Source organism: Carassius carassius, chromosome 5 (genome assembly GCF_963082965.1).
Source record: "Carassius carassius chromosome 5, fCarCar2.1, whole genome shotgun sequence".
NCBI lineage: Eukaryota > Metazoa > Chordata > Actinopteri > Cypriniformes > Cyprinidae > Carassius > Carassius carassius.
This window is the reverse complement of record NC_081759.1, coordinates 24,423,444-24,441,079: the sequence shown is the minus strand read 5'-3', so window position 1 is coordinate 24,441,079 and position 17,636 is coordinate 24,423,444. Positions and strand designations below refer to the sequence as shown.

Genomic DNA, 17,636 nt, shown 5'->3' with positions numbered 1-17,636 from the left:
TTCAGAAATCATTCTAATATTCTGATTTTCTGATCAAAAACATTTATTATTATTGTCATTACCGGTATGTTGATTGACAAAATGATTTTTTTCAGGTGTTTTTAAAGATTAGAAAGTTCAGAAGAACATCATACATCTAAAATATAAATATGTTATAACATTATACATTTCTTCATCATCACTTTGATCAATTTAAAGCATCCTTATAAATAAAAGTACCCCCCCCCCCCCACCCCAGCAGCTTTTTGTTTCAGATAAAAACTGATGCTTGGATTTTTCCATTCATCAAAGAATCCTGAAAAAAAAATTAATCAACTGTTTTGAATATTGATAATAATAATAATAATAATAATAATAATAATCTGAACATGAACAGCATGAACTGTTTCATGAAGAGCAAATCAGCATATTGTAATGATTTCTGAAGGATCACGTGACAATGAGGACTGGAGTAATGTTACTGAAAATTAAGCTTTGATCATAGGAATAAACTGCATTTTAAAATATATTGACATAGTAAACAGTTATTTTAAAATTTTACAAATATTTCACAATATTACTGCTTTGCTGTATTTTGGATCAAATAAATGCAGGCTTGGTGAGCAGAAGAGAATTCTCATAAGTAAAGCAACAAGAGAGGGTAAAAAAAGGCAATGGATGGTTTTGGCATAAACAAACAGGAAAAGCATGCTTGAAGAACACATAAGCTTTAGGCATGTGAATCACAGTGCTACATCCAGACTTATGTGCTTCAAATGTTCTTGTTGCCCATACAACTGTCAGTCAGGGCAGAAAGGCAAGTGTGACTTACTGTACTATGATTATTACTTTCTTATTCCAGCATTTTGAGGGATCATATCACAGAAGAGGTATGACGGTTTAATTTTAGTATTCATTTGCAAGTATGTGCCTAAAATCCCACATTTTAATCCAGAAACAATGAATGATTCTTGCAGTTCTGATACTTTCATGCACACATAAAAATAAATCAAAACATAAAATGATGTACTGCAAAACCCCAGATGTTTACATCACTATAAAGCAGTGAATACACCTAATGAATCTGTATATATACATCATTTACAACAGTGTAACAGTTTTTTTTTTTGTAAAGTTTACAAGACTACAGTTGATAAACTGCCAGATGTGCCCAATCTTACTGACAACATCAGTAAGTACATTCATGTTAGCAGCAAATGACTATTCAAAATAAATAAAATCTGCTGTATAATGTTATATAACTGTATAATGTTAACAATGTCATTTTAAGAATGTGAATAAACAATAAGTCTGTCATCAGCTTGCTTTCATTCTACAGTATTCTTCTTTACTAAGCCCCTTAAAGAGAAGCTCCTTCCACGCTGCATTCAGACACTTTCTCTAGATCTTCCATCACTAAGTCTTGTTCGTTGACGTGGTTCATCCTCCTCGAGCTGTTGTTCTCCAGGCTGTTAAGAGAGATGGGCTCTGTGGAGGGTTGCAGGTTCACCGGCTGCACAGAATTGCCTTGCACCCTGTGAGAATAGGTCCGATGCTGACCTCCGACAGGACACAGGCCGAACTTAAACACGGCCTGAAATCCACGGCGGAAGTTCTCATTGAAGAACCCGTAGATTATCGGGTTGACGCTGCTGTTGAAAAAGGCTAACCAGTGGGCAAAAGGGTAAATGTAGATGTTAATAAGCTTGTACTGATGTTCAGTGAGTTTAACATAGTCTGTTAGCATCATCAGCGTCCACAGAGGCAACCAGGACAAGATGAAGAGCAAGGCCACTATGAGGAGCATTTTGATCACTCTTTGTTTTTTCTTTGACACGGAGTGACGGTTATCGTGGCCCGGTTTGGCGCCTGCTGGCATGGCCGTTTTGAACAGAGTGATGCCGATCCTTGCGTACATGATCACTATGAGGGACAGAGGAGCCAGGTAAATGTTGGCAAACAGGACGGTGGTGTAGATCTTCCTCATCTCCTGATTAGGCCAGTTTTCCCTGCACCAGTAGAAAGGGCTTGTTCGGTTGCCATCTCCCAGGAAAACACGGACACTTTGTTCTTTAGTCACCTGAAGCATGACACCAGACGGGCACATGATTGACACTGCCAAAACCCAGATTATCAAAATGATAAGCGTGGCTGTTGATATTGTCAGTTTTTGCTTGAAGGGATACACGATGCATCGGAATCTGCAAAAAACAACCGGCAACACGTTACACATTTAATAGCTCTTTGGAGAAACAGCTGTGTCAGGAAACAAATAACACGAGGCGCCTTTGTAGTGATTTTGAAGTGTTTTTAAAAAGAGTGTATTAGTTCCTCACATTGGTTTATTTTATCATGCAGTCACACTGAGCACTATGACTGAGGCTTTTTCAGTCTTTATTCTCTTCAGTACATTTGGGGATGAACAAGGTGACCGTTTTTCAAAAGATGTTTGCTCTCATTCCCTGTTCTCAAAACACAATATCTCAGTTAATAGTACTTTCTGAATCATTTTGATCTGAAAAAGTTTTCTAGAGCCAGGAATGTTTGCTTTTCTGTGCATTGTTAGTATGATTAGCTACAAAAACAAATTTATAGTTGTAAATTGTAAAAGCCATTTTCTGGCACAGAATAAAACAAAATACAAAAATGGGATTTATGACTTATCTCATAATTCAGACTTTTCCCCTCAGAGTTATGAGTTTGCCTCTCACAATTCTGACCTTATTTGTGATCAAGACAAATCCTTTTGTCCCTGAAATGAGGTGATCCTTAAAAGAGATACAAATTCACAATTAAGTGAAAAAAGTGAGATGTAAACTCAGAATTGCAAGAAATAAATACATGATTGTTAGATTAAAAAGTGCAATTACCCTTTTTTTCTGGAAACAGGCTTCAATACAAAAAATACAAAAAACAAACAAACAAACAAAACACCTATCTGGCCTTTTTCGTTAAGCACAAATGAAAAGTTATCAGCCTAAACAGCACTCTTACAAGTCCTCAAGTTCAACTGATATTTAGATTAAAAGAAAACTCTCTAAAAGATGCCATAGAATGCATTGTTAAAATATTTTAAGTACCCTTTTTTGCCCTGCTCCTGTTTCAGTGTTCTCTTATTTGTTCATGTTCCTGTTCCTCATTGTCTCATTATTAGTTGATTCCCTGCACATTTCTGTCCCTTGTTAAGTTTAGTTTAAATGTGTAGTCTGCCTCATGTTTCCTTGTCGGGTCTTGAACTTTATCCTAGTGCTCTGTGTCTCCCTGTTGGATCATTAAAGACTTTTGTTTTGTGTCTCCTCGTTCCTTTGCTCCAGCGAATAGTGACAGTATGTGGCTTAGGTAAGGGCAAAATTCTCCAGAAATGGTTTTATATGTCCATTTACAACCCTAGGATATGTCCCGGATCATTTCAGTAGCTTACACAGCAAATAGATCTCTACTGTCCGGCGTGAACGACGGAGAGATAAGGCATCCAACCTTATGTCTGAGCCTGTATCAGACAAAGATACTGATTTTGAGAGATTTTGCAAGAATGTTTAGCGTCCTTTGTATGAAAATGACCACTGTGAGATGCTGGTGGAGTGAATGAGTCTTGAGTTGTGAGTAGGGGTGCAATCACAGCCTCTGTGTTGCCAGATACAGCTGTTATAACGTTTATGGACTTGTATTTTTCAATTTTTTGACACGTTAAAAAGTTAATAAAGTCTGACGTTGCAGTTTAGGGTCAGCGATATCTTTATCTTAGATTAATTGCAAAAGATTTGAAATATTTTTGATTTTATTTATCGGTTTTGTTTGTTTTAATAGCAATATCTGGCAATACTTCATCGATGATTGGCTGTGCCGGTCCAGCTGGCCTAGAACATGGGCTTGTATACGTTATGCAAATGTTGGGGGTGTAAACATTAATGATCCCAACTGTAATGTCACAGTTGGTGTTATGTTGGGATTCGCCTCTTTTTCAGTGGTATTTTGTATGCACAATATATATATAAAAGGAGGAGGAAACAATGGTGTTTGAGGCTCATGGCATGTACTGAACTCTTTTTATTCAACTATGCCAAAGTAAATACAGTTTTCCATTTTATGGCACCTTTAAATAACTTTTTAAAGCAATGGATAAATACTAATGTGATGCTTTGGAGACATTATTTAGCGAAAAGCTAAAGATAAGTTCGCAACCTATGTTGCAAAACCAAATGAGAAGCTTTGTGAGATGAAAGAATAGTATATAATAACAATATCTCTAATGTAGTATAGTAATTGATGTGGAAGCTTTATGCAAAAAAAAAAACATGATTGTGACAGCATTTTACAAAAACTGATAATTTACAGCAGTCTTCTTGGTTCATAGCTTTACACAGCTAGCTACTGTATTTTCATAGTAAACTGTTCTTGTCAGCAGAAAAGACAACAAGACAACATATATAAAAGCTATTTGAAATGAGAAGCCTGATGGCCTCCGTGTACACTTTCCTTTTTTTCCAAACTATATAAATAAATACTAGGTATAGAAATCAAAGAACACAGCAAAAAGTAAGCACACAATATTAAATGCTGGTTTTTCAACTCCTCTAGCGATATCTGGGATTACATTCAATAAATACCTTATCGCACAGCATATAATAAATCCTCCTTACGTTACATTCCCAATTTTTTTTTATGCCATACAGAAGGTATTACTGCAAGCTGTCTAAAAGCATTATCTATTGTTAGCATTGTTAGGGGACAGTTTCATTCCATATACTTTATAGCGCACTGCACTCATTTATACTCGTAATACACTCTGATTTAACACACTCATGTACATTCCAGACATTAATCGTTACAAACTGTGCTCTTTAATTTTTTTAAAATATTATAAATCAGAATTATATTTGCAATGAGAATAACTGACTTTTTAACCATTAAATTAATCAATCCCGACCAGTTTCATATTTACATGTGAGGCAAACTGACCATGAAATCTTCATGTAAAAAAAAAATCATTAATTAATTCATTCATTTGAGCAGCATGAGGACTCAGTTAATAAAGTTACGTTTACATTTCATAGGAAATGTCAGAATAAAAACAAAATTGAAAAAGAGACCAGACCAATATGCTTGCCTTAACGTCAAGGTAAGTGATTTTTCAAAAACTCTTCGGAAAACAGAATCGGGCCAAATACCAAAAAAAAAACTTGTAGCCAATCAGCAGAAAGAGGCGTGTCTACTCATGATATGGAGGAGAGAGCTTTCAGTCTACAGGACGGAGAAGGACGGTTGCAAAAGTATAAATTGGGCTTTAGCAGAAGAAGAACCATGGGCAGAACTGTGAGCCTTTTAAGGTCTGAGAAGATTCATTCCTCTTAGGATGGGCTTGTCCAATGAGACTCTTAGGACCTGACTCTAGTCCTCACAGCCAGGGGCGCTGGACTGGGGGTAAAACCAGTACTGATTACCAGGGCCCCAAAGGAAGAGAGGGCCCTTGAAAAGTCTGGAATATATATTTTCAAGGGGAGGGGGGCCCATTAGGACTGCCTATGCATAGGACGCGGGATCTTGTGCAGCGCCCCTGCTCACAGCACTACAGCAGGGCCCATTTGAGCCATTGAAGACAGTTGAGCTGAATTCTTGATTCTGTCATTGAAAACTCTGCTCTTGCTTCCACTGGCCTCCATCAAGAGGGTAGGGGACCTGCACGCATTTTTGGTCGATGATTCGTGCCTAGAGTTTGAGCCGGCTGACTACCAGGTAATCCTGAGATGTGCCCAAGGTTCCCACTACACCCTTAAGGAATAAGGTGGTGAACCTGCAAGTGCTGCCCCCAGAGGAGGCAGACCCACCCCTAGCTTTGCTCTGTCCCGTCAAACCTTAAGATGCTTCGTAGACTGGACATAAAGCTTCAGGACCTCAGACCAGCTCTTTATCGGTCATGGAGGCCGGCAGAAGGAGAATGCCGTTTCTAAGTAGAGGATTGCCACACTGAATATTGGATGCAATCACCCTGGCTTATCAGGCACAGGGTTTGCCCTGCCCATTTAGGTTGCAAGCTTACTTTACTAGAAGTGTTGCATCCTCCTGTGAGCTGGCTCGTGGCACCTTGCTATTTGCGGGCTGGGCGACCCCCAACAGGTTTGCTAGATTATATAGCCCTCGTGGGGAGCCGTGAGAACCAGTAGAGGGCTGGGTTCCATATGTAGAGACCTAAGTGGATCCCATTTGCAACCCTGGACCACAAAACCAGTCATGAAGGTAAAGGTAAAATTAGGGCTGGGCGATATATCGAATATTAGCGATAATATCGGAATGATTTTGACGACGATGTACAATTTGAATATATCGGGAATATCGAATATTTCAAATTCAAGCATACTTTCCCAAAAGAACGCGCCGAATGTCCAAAAAAGGAACCTGTAACTGCTGACTGCTCTATGCCCCTCTACTACGAGAGCTGTAATGATAGCGGTTGCCAGATAACAAGAGTTTAAATCTCCGAATCAGAGTTCCAATGTTACAAGGATACATTTTCTGCCCGGTGTTTGCTTATTTTAAGCATTCTGGCAACCATGCGCACGTGCTCACTCCTCATTGCGGAAGAGCCGCTGACGATAATCTGAAAACACTAACAAGCTGGAATTGAGCGATCTAATGAAAGCGTCGTTCAGCCGGTCTGTGTTCTGTCGTGAGATCTCAACTGTATTGTTTGCGTTTGTGATTGCAAAATAAATGCACTTACTCGACCGCTGATGTTTGAATAGAGAAACATAGGCTATGGCCATTTGGAATTACTATTGGGGAATTTCACTGATATGTTTACCAGTTTCCATAATATAGACAGAGAAAATGCAAAAGTCTTAATTCATTTATATATTTATATATAAGAAATAGCTATGTGCTTCAGCAACTAGCTCCCCATCTAAGAGGGTTTTTAGTGTCAGTAGGAACATAGTTTCATGCCACAGAGCTTCTCTTAAAACCAGACAGTTGACAGACTTGTGTTCTTAGCTTAAAAACTTGTTAAAAAAATTAAAATAAAATACTTATCCCAGTTGCATAGTTTAAATTGTGAATTGCATGCACTAAAAAGTTGACAGAATGCACTTTCTGTAACTGTTACTTAATTTGCTAAATCTGCTTCAGTTACATATAGGCCTACATGTATTCATTTAATAAAAAGCAGTAAGTGATCTCCTGGTCTAGATTTTTTTAACTGCTTAAATTAGCTGTTTAATCTAAATGTTTTTTTTGTTTGTTTTTTTTAATGGGCAAAAGAAAATCATGTTTTATTTATTTTTTTTTTAAATGCAAATGCAAACATATCGAGATATATATCGAATATCGTAAAAAATTTGACAATATCGAGATATCATTTTTTTTTGTATATCGCCCAGCCCTAGGTAAAATAAATAAATAAATAAATAAAAATTCTGGCTGTTGCTAAAAATATACCCCAGCAAATTAAGAATTGTTTTGTGGTCCATGGTCAAATTTGTTTAGTCTCAGAACCTGTGTTTCCCAGGCAGACTTTTGCCATTTCCAGGAGGGTTACAATCAACTCAAATTTTCCCTATGTATCTAAATGGATGTTCATACTGTATGTGTATTTCCTTCCGAAGCCTCCTCTGCAACGTTCCTGTCCCAAGTGGAACAGGTAAATTTTCCCAGTTTTGCTGAGTCTTACTTAGTGGCTAGTGCCATAGCAGCAGTAGCTGGTCTTCTTGTGGTAAGCCCTGACCTGTGCCAAAAAGTATGTCTGTGGCCTTTTGGTAGGGATCCCAATTCGTTGTTAATCCAACGTTATGTTGAGAGTGAACAACTGAAAGGGAACGTCTCAGTTACGTATGGTAGATTCATAATAGTGAGTGGAAATAGGCAAGTGCTGAGCCTTTGGATGTTCTACATGCAAGCATCAATGTCTTAAACTTGGAGCAAGCTGCAATGAAATGAGTTAAATGACAAGGGCCTGGACAAGAAGTTGTGCAGCATGCTGATCTTTCTGATGTTGTACAATGCAAACCCGCAAGATCGAGCAGTTTTTGCAATGTGGTCTTTGAAAGTCAGGTGGTCATCAACGATTAAACCAAGATTTCTGACCGAACTTGATGGGGTAATTATCTATATAGACTACTCCCTATGCTGCAGTGAAGAAATCATACAGAAAGGGGATATACAGATAGGTTAGAGGGAAACTGAGAGTGAAAATCATTACCTCAACCCAAAAATTTTCATTTACTAAAAATGTACCCTCACAGTATCCAAGATGAACAGTTGATGATTTTGTTTCTACATTGGAACATATTTGGAGAAATTTAGCATTATATCATTTGCTCACCATTGGATCCTCTGAAGTGAATGGGTGCCGTCAGAAGACTCTCTGCAGAGGATCAATTGGTAAGCAAGTGATGTAACGCGTAATTTATCCAAAAATGTTTCAATGAAGAAACAAACTCATGTAACATCTTGTATGACCTGAAGGTGCATCATTTTTTTTAAGCAACTCTTCATTTTTGCTTGAACTATTCCTTTAATATAACCAAAGAAAATGTAAATGAAATTGTGAGTAAACACATTAAATAAATACCAGATATAACCCCCGATACGCCAGGGCCTCCCTTGCTCTCAAAGATTATTTTTATTTTTAGATTTGTTTTTTAATTTGGTCAGCTGTTATGAAAACATGAATGACAATTTATTTAAATGCAGTGCGTTGTCGCCCTTTCTACGTAAAAATCAGTAAAATCATGTAATGTGAATGTCGTATAGTCTTGCTCGAGACAAAAAAAAAAAAAGAATTGAAAGTGTACTGAGCCGTGGAAGAGACACTGTTTCTCAAGCACTTTCCACAAGCACAATTCGAGTAGGAGTGAAACAAAGACAAATGTGTTTCATTCATTCATGAACTGAGGGACATGATGATATTACCATGACATTACCTGTCAACCGCAATGGCAACCAAGGTGAAAACAGAGGCTGACACTGAAATGCCCTGGACCATTCCGCTCATTTTGCAGACCATGCTTCCAAATGGCCAACCTAGGGAGAAGATAGAGATCACATTATGACAGATGATTCTGCCTAAATTATACATTTACATGAAGTAATTTAGCAGATGCTTTTATCCAAAGTGACTCACAAATGAGGACAATGGAAGCAATCCAAATCAACAAAAGAGCAATGATATACAAGTGCTATAACAAGTCTCAGTTACCTTAACGCAGTACTTTTTAAATAATATAATAAATAAAAAGAAAACAGATAGAATAGAAAATAATAGAGCAAGCTAGTGTTAGAGGTCAATTATTAAATTATAAATTAAATTATACAGACAAATTCACATTAATTGGATTACATTATTGTTTGTTAAAATTGTGTCCCATTATATTTTCATTTTCATGATGTTGTTCATCATGTTGAGTGTCATTTGACCTGCATCTTACACTGAGTCACCCAAGCAGCTGATGTAATACATTTCATGTCCAGTGGATATTATTTTGCATGTTGACATCTTATAAAGGACCACATTTGAAAAATACAGATATTATTAATCTACTGACCAGGATTTTTATTAACATGTGCCTGGAAACTATAGTTAATGATACTGAATGTCAGTTTAGTTTATATGGCCAGTTTTGTCTTTAAACCTAAATCAATAATTATCTGAAGTGTAAGTAACGCACTGCTGTGGGCCAGAACAGAAAGATATTTTCAGATTTGCCTTGGTATACAGCATGTGGGTCAGTTGCTATCACACTTACCATCTGGTTGGATTTCCTGTATTTTGTCTATGATTGGAGGAGGTGAATTGGCTTAGGGAAAGGTTTACCAATATTTCACTGTGGGGGTGGGGAGTATCTGTATAGGAGACCGGACTCATTTGCATGGTGTTTTATAATGACTCTTAGGGGCCAATGAAGACACTCGTTAGATCCACGTGTGTTAGATTTGAGGATTTGAGGCCCTTGTGAAGAAAAAAAAAAGTATACTTCATCATACATTATATTTTATGCCACGTTAAAAATAATACTTATCAGGGAAATTTAAGTGCACACTGAATGTAATGATTTAGGACACTTAATTGATTGTTATTCCAAATTAAATGAAAATGTTTTATATTTAAAATGTATATTCAATGCAATTAGTTAAACTTTAGAATGTTAAAGTAGGACTTGAGTACAATTTAGTAATTTCATGCTTATTGTCTTGTCTGAAATATGGTTGGCTTGTAGTGAAAATTTATTAATGTACCACTTAAAAATGCATAAAAATCATATGTTCATTTTCATTTTAAAAGCTTTACTGGGTAAATTTAAATAACAACAATATAATACAATAGAATACATATAATAACAATATAATAACATTATAATATAATAAATATTGCGTTTTTTGACATATTGTACTAGTCAGGGATGTGCAGTAAACCTATTTATGATATAAAATAGTATTTTATGATTTGTATTTGATAGGTTTGATAAAAAAAATCATATTTTTTATTAAAATACTTTAGTGTTTTGTATTTCTGTTGTTTTAAAATACTGTAAAATACTTTGTAAGAAGTCTACACGATGACATCATAAAAATTTGGCCTATGATTGGTGCCTACTCAGTACACAGCAAAATCCCCAGTGTTAATTTAACACTCTGAGTGTGGACTCATAAAAACACTGAGGCAGTGTTAAAAGTAACCCTGAAGCAGAGTTGAAGTTAATGAGATAATTAAGAAGTTAATTGAGTTATGATTGACCTTTATTGAAGACACCTGATGTTAACAAGCAGAATCACCAAACGAGAAAATCACAATTTGTGTGTCACCATTATAGTGGTCAGTGTTTGCTTTAGTTGTGATCTTGGCTTGTGGCTTTTTACTTTTAAAATTAGCTTGGCAAGCCAAGAGCAAAAGTCATCGGGTGGTGATGATTATGTTTTAATGTAATTGTTGTTTGACCTGAGTTACTGAGCTAATTTACAGTGTTTTCTCTAAATAAAACTTCCATTATTGATTGCAACAGCTTTGATTCCACAATGAAAGCGTATGCATTTTCTACACATTTTGTAGCCATCTCTTGCAAGTGATTCTTATTTTTATTTTTTTAAATTAAAGAATCTTTATTTTAGGCACACATAGATAACAAGAATCAGCATATGAATCTCAACAACGGTGACAAACAGCATATCCAGATAAACAGATCTACTCTGAACATCACAAAACTAGATACTAAAAATTCACATAAAAACAGCAAAAATAAAATATAGTTAGAATAAAAAGTTAAAAAGACTGTTCAGCTCATAATTTATTCATGCCACAATGCATGATGGAAGCCATGGATGTGTTTTTATTGGCTACAACATGCTTTTTTGATGGTCACCGTTGTTGTGATGCTCACGCTGATTCTTGATGTCTGTGTGTCTAAACTAAAGAATTTTTTCTTTATGTAGAACTAACTTTTAAAAACATGTCATATTATGCTAAAAATGCTGGATTGCTATCTTATTTTTCCACTTAATTTACGTAAACATTAAAGAAACCTAAACTCACGCATTCAGATCACTCCATGACAATTAGCTCAAACCACAATCAATAGCACACATGATTGCCTTTGCTCTGGTCTGTATGTTATAATTATGTTACCACAGCCACACAAAGTCTAATGTAAATAACTGAAGGGTCAAGATCCCAACTAAAGCAAACACTGACCACTATAATGGTGACACACAAATTGTGATTTTCTCGTTTGGTGATTCTACTTGTTAACATCAGGTGTCTTCAATAAAGGTCAATCATAACTCAATTAACTTCTTAATTATCTCATTAACTTCAACTCTGCTTCAGTGTTACTTTTATATGAGTCCACACTCAGAGTGTTAAATTAACACTGGGGATTTTGCTGTGTAGTTTGCCCAGACTTGTTACTACTATTATAGTATAGTGCTTTAAGTTTTCTATAAGCTAAACACATTTCTCCTGTCTGCTGTAGCAGAGTTTTTCTTAATTTCAGGAAGAGGTTCACAGAAACAGAGACAGCAACTGCATTTTGTTTGTTTTCTTTATTTTACAAAATGAACAGTGTTTTACAGTTATTTTAAAGGTACACAAATAAAAATAGATAATTTTGAATGATATCTTGCTCTTATCTGACAGATATCACATCTGTAATCAAATCAAATCTAAGTGTTTTACAGTATTTTAAAACTCCCAAGGATCCCCTAAGAATCTGATGAAGAAAAAACACACACTTGTGCTTCCCCTGGGCTGCCTGGATGACTAATATTAATATTTTTACTGACCTTATTTGAATATTGTTTACTGACCCTATTTAATGAGCATTTTTTCACAGACATACAAAAAAGGACAAAATGTTGTTTACACCCATTAACTGCAAAAACAATGGTTTTTGTTTGGTTTAATCAAGTAGTTTCATTCATTTCTAATAAAGTCATAAAAATAACATTGGTTTTAATTACCAATGTAATGCTATCTACATTTTAGTCTGAATAAATAAGCATCTAATAAGAATGCAGTACTTTTGACAGAAAGAAACACTTTCATGTCATCCCACTAGGGCTTACTCACATAAATAGTCACAATCAAAAATAAAATTGCATTCATTGTCTAAATAATTCCATGGGAATGTGTGAAGTGCATGAAATGTTCCTTACACTGAATTGCTACCAGGCTAAACTTGTTAAGTAAATGAGAACAAATATGGGATAAAATCAATAACGAGGCATGTACCAAGTAAAAAAGGTAAATTGCCATCATTGCACATTTAAAACAATATTTTTAACATAAAATCAAACAATGAGACACACATGGTAAACAGCATCTCACACAGAGAAAGAGAAACACAGGCATTATTTCTAAATAGCGCACATAAAATAATCATATTTACACCATGTCTCAAAAAAGCAGTGAGTTTTGTAAAAAAATAAAAAATACTGGCAATGGAACCCAAATTGATTTTAAGGTGTGATGATTTTTTTTTTCTTTCTTACATCCTAGTAAACATTTCTCATCTTCCTTGCAATATTTTAAAACAACATCCAGATGGAGAAAATTAAGACATCTCAAAGGACAAACTGCATTATTATGAGAGATTTCCCACCTGCACAAATGACAAGATATTGATATTGTGCTATGCATTGTATTTCCAGCCAGTATCCATGAAGTACAAACAGTTTATTATCAAAATGCTGGATCCAAAATGGCATTTTCTGTGTGACATATAAATATTTGTAGTTCCTGACAACACTCTTGACTGTGAGTGAATAGACAGCAGCTATGTTGTTACACATATCATCAAGTAGGCTATGACTTTTGGGGTCCAATTATTTTCACTAAATTCATACACACTCAAATCGTGCATACTGCACACAAAAGTAATATTAAATTAAATATAGTGACAGTAAATGACAGAAAAGTTATAACTTGGTACTATTCATTAACGTTTAATTAACTTGTTATGGTTCCATTCATGCTCACCAGAGAAATTAGTAATTTTTAGGGACAAACAAATATCTTGTTAATAGCAACAATCTCATAAACAAGATGCCATGCCATTTTGTTTTAGATTCCCAGTCAGAAAAGCAAAATCGGTGCCATTTCTTTCTTTAGGCTATTTCAGGACAGCTCATAAACACGTCTGCAAGATATACGTGCCAGTGGAATTCAAGAAGTCTGTTTGGAATAAACAGACTCTGTTGAGACCCCAGTTTATCTGTATATGTTTTGTTTACATCACCATGAATGATTTGCATCAGACTTGTGGCTATCATTAAATGTGAGTCAAATGTAAGACTGTTTTCAGAAAATTGGTGACTCAATATCACTTAATTGGTGGCCTCAAAAACATTTTTTATAGTCTAGCAGCACTCATAAATGTTCATTTGTATAAAAAATTATGAACCGGCTTGTCATGCTCAGCTTTTCGTACTGATTCTATCTTAAAAACCATCATTCTTAAGGTGAACAGCATAAACTCAGTGTTAACTTAAAACCTTCAGGCTAGTCAAATCGATAAGTTCTCTGGTCATGATACATCCCTAAAGAGATCCATGTCAATATCAGTTGAAGATTCAAGCATGCAAAACACTGAAACAAACAAACTTTAGCTAGAACAAGTAACTTTAAAGAAGATGCAAAGATTGCACATATGGTTACTGGCATTGCACTGACCTGTAATAATGTTGTCAAGAAGAGTTGTGGGCATGCAGAAAATCCCAACAAGAAGGTCACTGATGGCGAGGTTGAGGATGAAAAGGTTGGTGACGGTGCGCATGTTTTTGCTCCGTAACACAATGAAACACACCACTCCATTTCCAACCATGCAGACCAGGAATATGAGCAGGTAGGACACTATGAAGACTGCTGCTACAGATGGCTGATGAAGGTAATATCCAACGTATGTAATGTTCTTCTGAGGTAAGAAGAATTCATTGGAGCCACTGACAAAAGTCGAGTTTCCATCATCCTCAAGGGTAATGTTAAGGTCCAGTGTTTCGTTCATTTTAGATCTGAGGATATTAGAATAGGTTTGAGAGATAGGCTTTATGTCCATTTTTCTCCTCATTCAATATCAAATCTTTGTCTTTCCCTAATTATCTTTCCACTTTTTTGCTTTTAACCTCCCTGACACGCAGCTGCTACTGTAACAAATCTGTTAATCTAAAGTACTTCTCTCTCTGGCTTCCAGATGTATAAGTAACTGCATATTGTAAGCAAATGATTAAAGCAAATGATAAATGACACCCTACCATCAGCCTACCTAAAGTTTGCAGTTACCTGTACAGTATATCTACACTCTGCAGTCACATTTGCCTCTGTAATTATCAAGAATGCAGACAAACTATACACTTGGGATGACTTTGAGTTTGATTTAATGTAATTTGAATCCTTTTATTGGCTTCTACCAAGGTGCTCTGAGTTAATTTGTGATACACAATTAACTGAGTCGTCTAATTGTGAGATACAGTCCACTTGCCTCTCACTGTTTTATATGGCTTGTGAATTAATTAAAGTTTATTTTTTTCAAGTCTTACAGAATATAATAATACAGTTAATATAACAGTTAATACAAATACAGTAAAATATACCTTTCAAAGGCAAAAAAAAACAAAACTAAATGCTGTTTTATCAAAAATGCATTACTCATATCAGGCTACATCTACCAGATAATTAATGTGAAAATAACTATGTCAAAGTTAAGAAAGTTAATTTCACAACAGCGGCCAGAGTGACAGTAGTCTATTTATAATATGCACATCTCCTTTGACATTATGTAGCCTACTTTATCTCAGTCATGTGTACAACAAAATTGCTTATTGTGCCATTAACTATCAACAAATAAAAACACAGAGTACTTCTTAAATACGAACATACAATATTACAATAATACAGACTTTCTTACCTTTTAGACCCAGTTTCCCTACAGTACTACCTGTTCCCAGGTAATAAAAAAACGAACACCTCCTTGTTCGCTCGTTCCTCCACGAAGAAACATAAGAAGTCTTTGGAAAGCTTTTAAACGTGTAACAACGTGTATCTGAATTAATGTTTACAAATGAATTTCATTTTCTTCTTAAAGTGAACTCAGGCATATTGCGCGTCATAATTTTTCAACAAGTTTCACATACGATGCGAAGCTGCCGGTCTTACCTCCACACTCTTCTGTCAAGACAATGTGCAGGCACGAGAGAGGGAGAGAGAACTGAGAATTGGAGAGACTGGCGGAGTGATCATGCGCTTTTAAGCGTCACGGCGCGCGTGGACACAGCGTTCAGTTGTGCTCCGGGCACAAAGAGTCACCAAAAAAAAAAAGGTAAACAGTTAAGCACAAAGTATTTTTATCATTATCATCATCATCATTATTATTATTATTATTATTATTATTATTATTATTGTTGTTCTTGTTATTGTTATTATTTTGCACTGTGACCTTTTGGTTTGAAGCTGAAAGGTTTGAGTTTATTCCTATATTTAATCAGGGCGCAATAATTATAACAATCGCTTGTAATTAAGTGTACAACTAAAGCTTATATAGGTTATTTGCCTCGTGTTCTTTATAGTGATGTTATCAACATTCTGGGATCTTATTTATATTGACTTAGATAAGCGTACGTTACCAGAGCCTCCTTCAGCAATAGAGGGCACTAGTGTATGTGAACAGGGCATTCATTTCTCCAAGTTTCCTCGATTGTTTAACCTTCTTGGCCTCATCGGTATTTTTTGACCAAAAAAAAAAAAAAGGTAGGCTACATTTGGAAATGTTAAAAATCGTGGCTTCATCGGAATAAGATGACACTTGGTGACTTTTGTCACATTAGCTATGTGATCACAATGATTGCGATATGTTTAAAAGTCAAAAAAAAAGGAAAGAAAAAAGAAAACTCAGAGAATCTTTTGGGGATACAAAATACAAATCAGCCACTGTGCAGAACAAAAGTGCACAGTAATTAGATGACAAATATCAAGAGTGCAAAATAGACACACACACGCACTCATGTTTTTTATGCCAGCAGATGGCACAATTCTCACTAAAAATATATATATATATTTTAAAAGTTTTCACTCTGTAGTAACATGAAATATTGCATTTATTGAAAAATAATAAATAACTATATAAATACAACTATATTAATTGTAATGGGGGAAAAACTCATTAAAATTGTATGAATATTGCATAGTAATATAAAATCCCCTCAAAATTCTAAATAATAATCAAAAAATATTATTAAACAAAAACGTATTACACTGTTTTTTCTGAGAGGAAAAAAAAAGTTACATTTCAAGGCTATGGTCACTCTTGACCATGAAGGAGCTAAGTTTGACGCCTGAACAAAGAGGCCCAGAAGGTTAAAGGGATAATTCACTAAACAAATGTAAATTCTGTCATCATTAACCTACCCTTATGTTGTCCCAAATCAGTTTGCGTTTATTTTCTACCGTGGAGCACAAAAGAAAATGTTTAGTACAAACGAGTTTAGTCTCCATTCACTTTCACTGGATCTTTTTCTATACAATGAAAGTGAATGGTGACTGAGATTACTGTGCTTTTGTGTTCCAGGCAAAAAATAATAAAAATTACATATTTGGAATATGAAGAGAGTTTTAAATTCTAAATGAACTGAGGGAAAATGGAAACAACTGTAAAATAATATTTATAATAAATAAATTTTAATAAATAATAAATTTTATTATTACAATTAATTAATAAATAAATATTTCACTGTGAACGGAGGGATAGAATGTGAGCAACATCCATAAATACAAAATGAAGCTAGATCATTTACAGTAGGTAAGGAACTGATTTGGATAGCTATGACTGGTAAGTCTGAGAGATGAGAGTAAATGAGCTGAAATTGGCTCATGGAGTAATATGAAATATGAAAATATAAATCATGATTTATTCAGGGCTTAATGTAAAGTTCATACAGTATAGTTTCATAAAGATTCTGCTTGATTTTACAGTAAGTGTTCTGTGGCACTCTTAAAATAGTGGCTCATTACTGTAGTGAGCCATGTGATGGCTTTAGGTGGAATTTAGTAGTGATGAGTGTTAGGGGCATGGTGAGTCATTTAAAGGATCATGCATGCAGCAATAACTATACTGTATTAGGGGAGCAGGGAGATTTTTAGATCCATTTTCTTCTGTGGCAAAAGGGTGTGTGTGGAAGTAAAT

At 35.3% G+C, this 17,636-nt stretch overlaps 1 protein-coding gene across 1 annotated transcript; it reads right to left on the bottom strand.

The window, feature by feature from the left end:
• Positions 1 to 1,107: 1,107 nt before the first annotated feature.
• npffr2a (neuropeptide FF receptor 2a) lies at positions 1,108 to 14,468 on the bottom strand. Its single transcript, XM_059549146.1, has 3 exons — positions 14,135 to 14,468; positions 8,895 to 8,994; positions 1,108 to 2,180 (listed from the first exon to the last, which is right to left on the bottom strand). The coding sequence occupies exons 1-3, from the start codon at positions 14,463 to 14,465 to the stop codon at positions 1,340 to 1,342; spliced, it is 1,272 nt and encodes a 423-aa protein (XP_059405129.1). The 5' UTR covers positions 14,466 to 14,468; the 3' UTR covers positions 1,108 to 1,339.
• Between the last annotated feature and the right edge of the window lie 3,168 nt (positions 14,469 to 17,636).

What these genes read in the sequence shown, in the direction of transcription:
- npffr2a (XM_059549146.1), bottom strand. Translation starts at nt 14,465, where the DNA reads ATGAACGAAACACTGGACCTTAACATTACCCTTGAGGATGATGGAAAC. An exon ending in TCTTGACAACATTATTACAG is followed by an intron (nt 8,995 to 14,134) that starts GTCAGTGCAATG and finishes TCTTCTCCCTAG; the next exon opens with GTTGGCCATTTGGAAGCATG. An exon ending in GTTGCCATTGCGGTTGACAG is followed by an intron (nt 2,181 to 8,894) that starts GTAATGTCATGG and finishes TGTTTTTTGCAG; the next exon opens with ATTCCGATGCATCGTGTATC.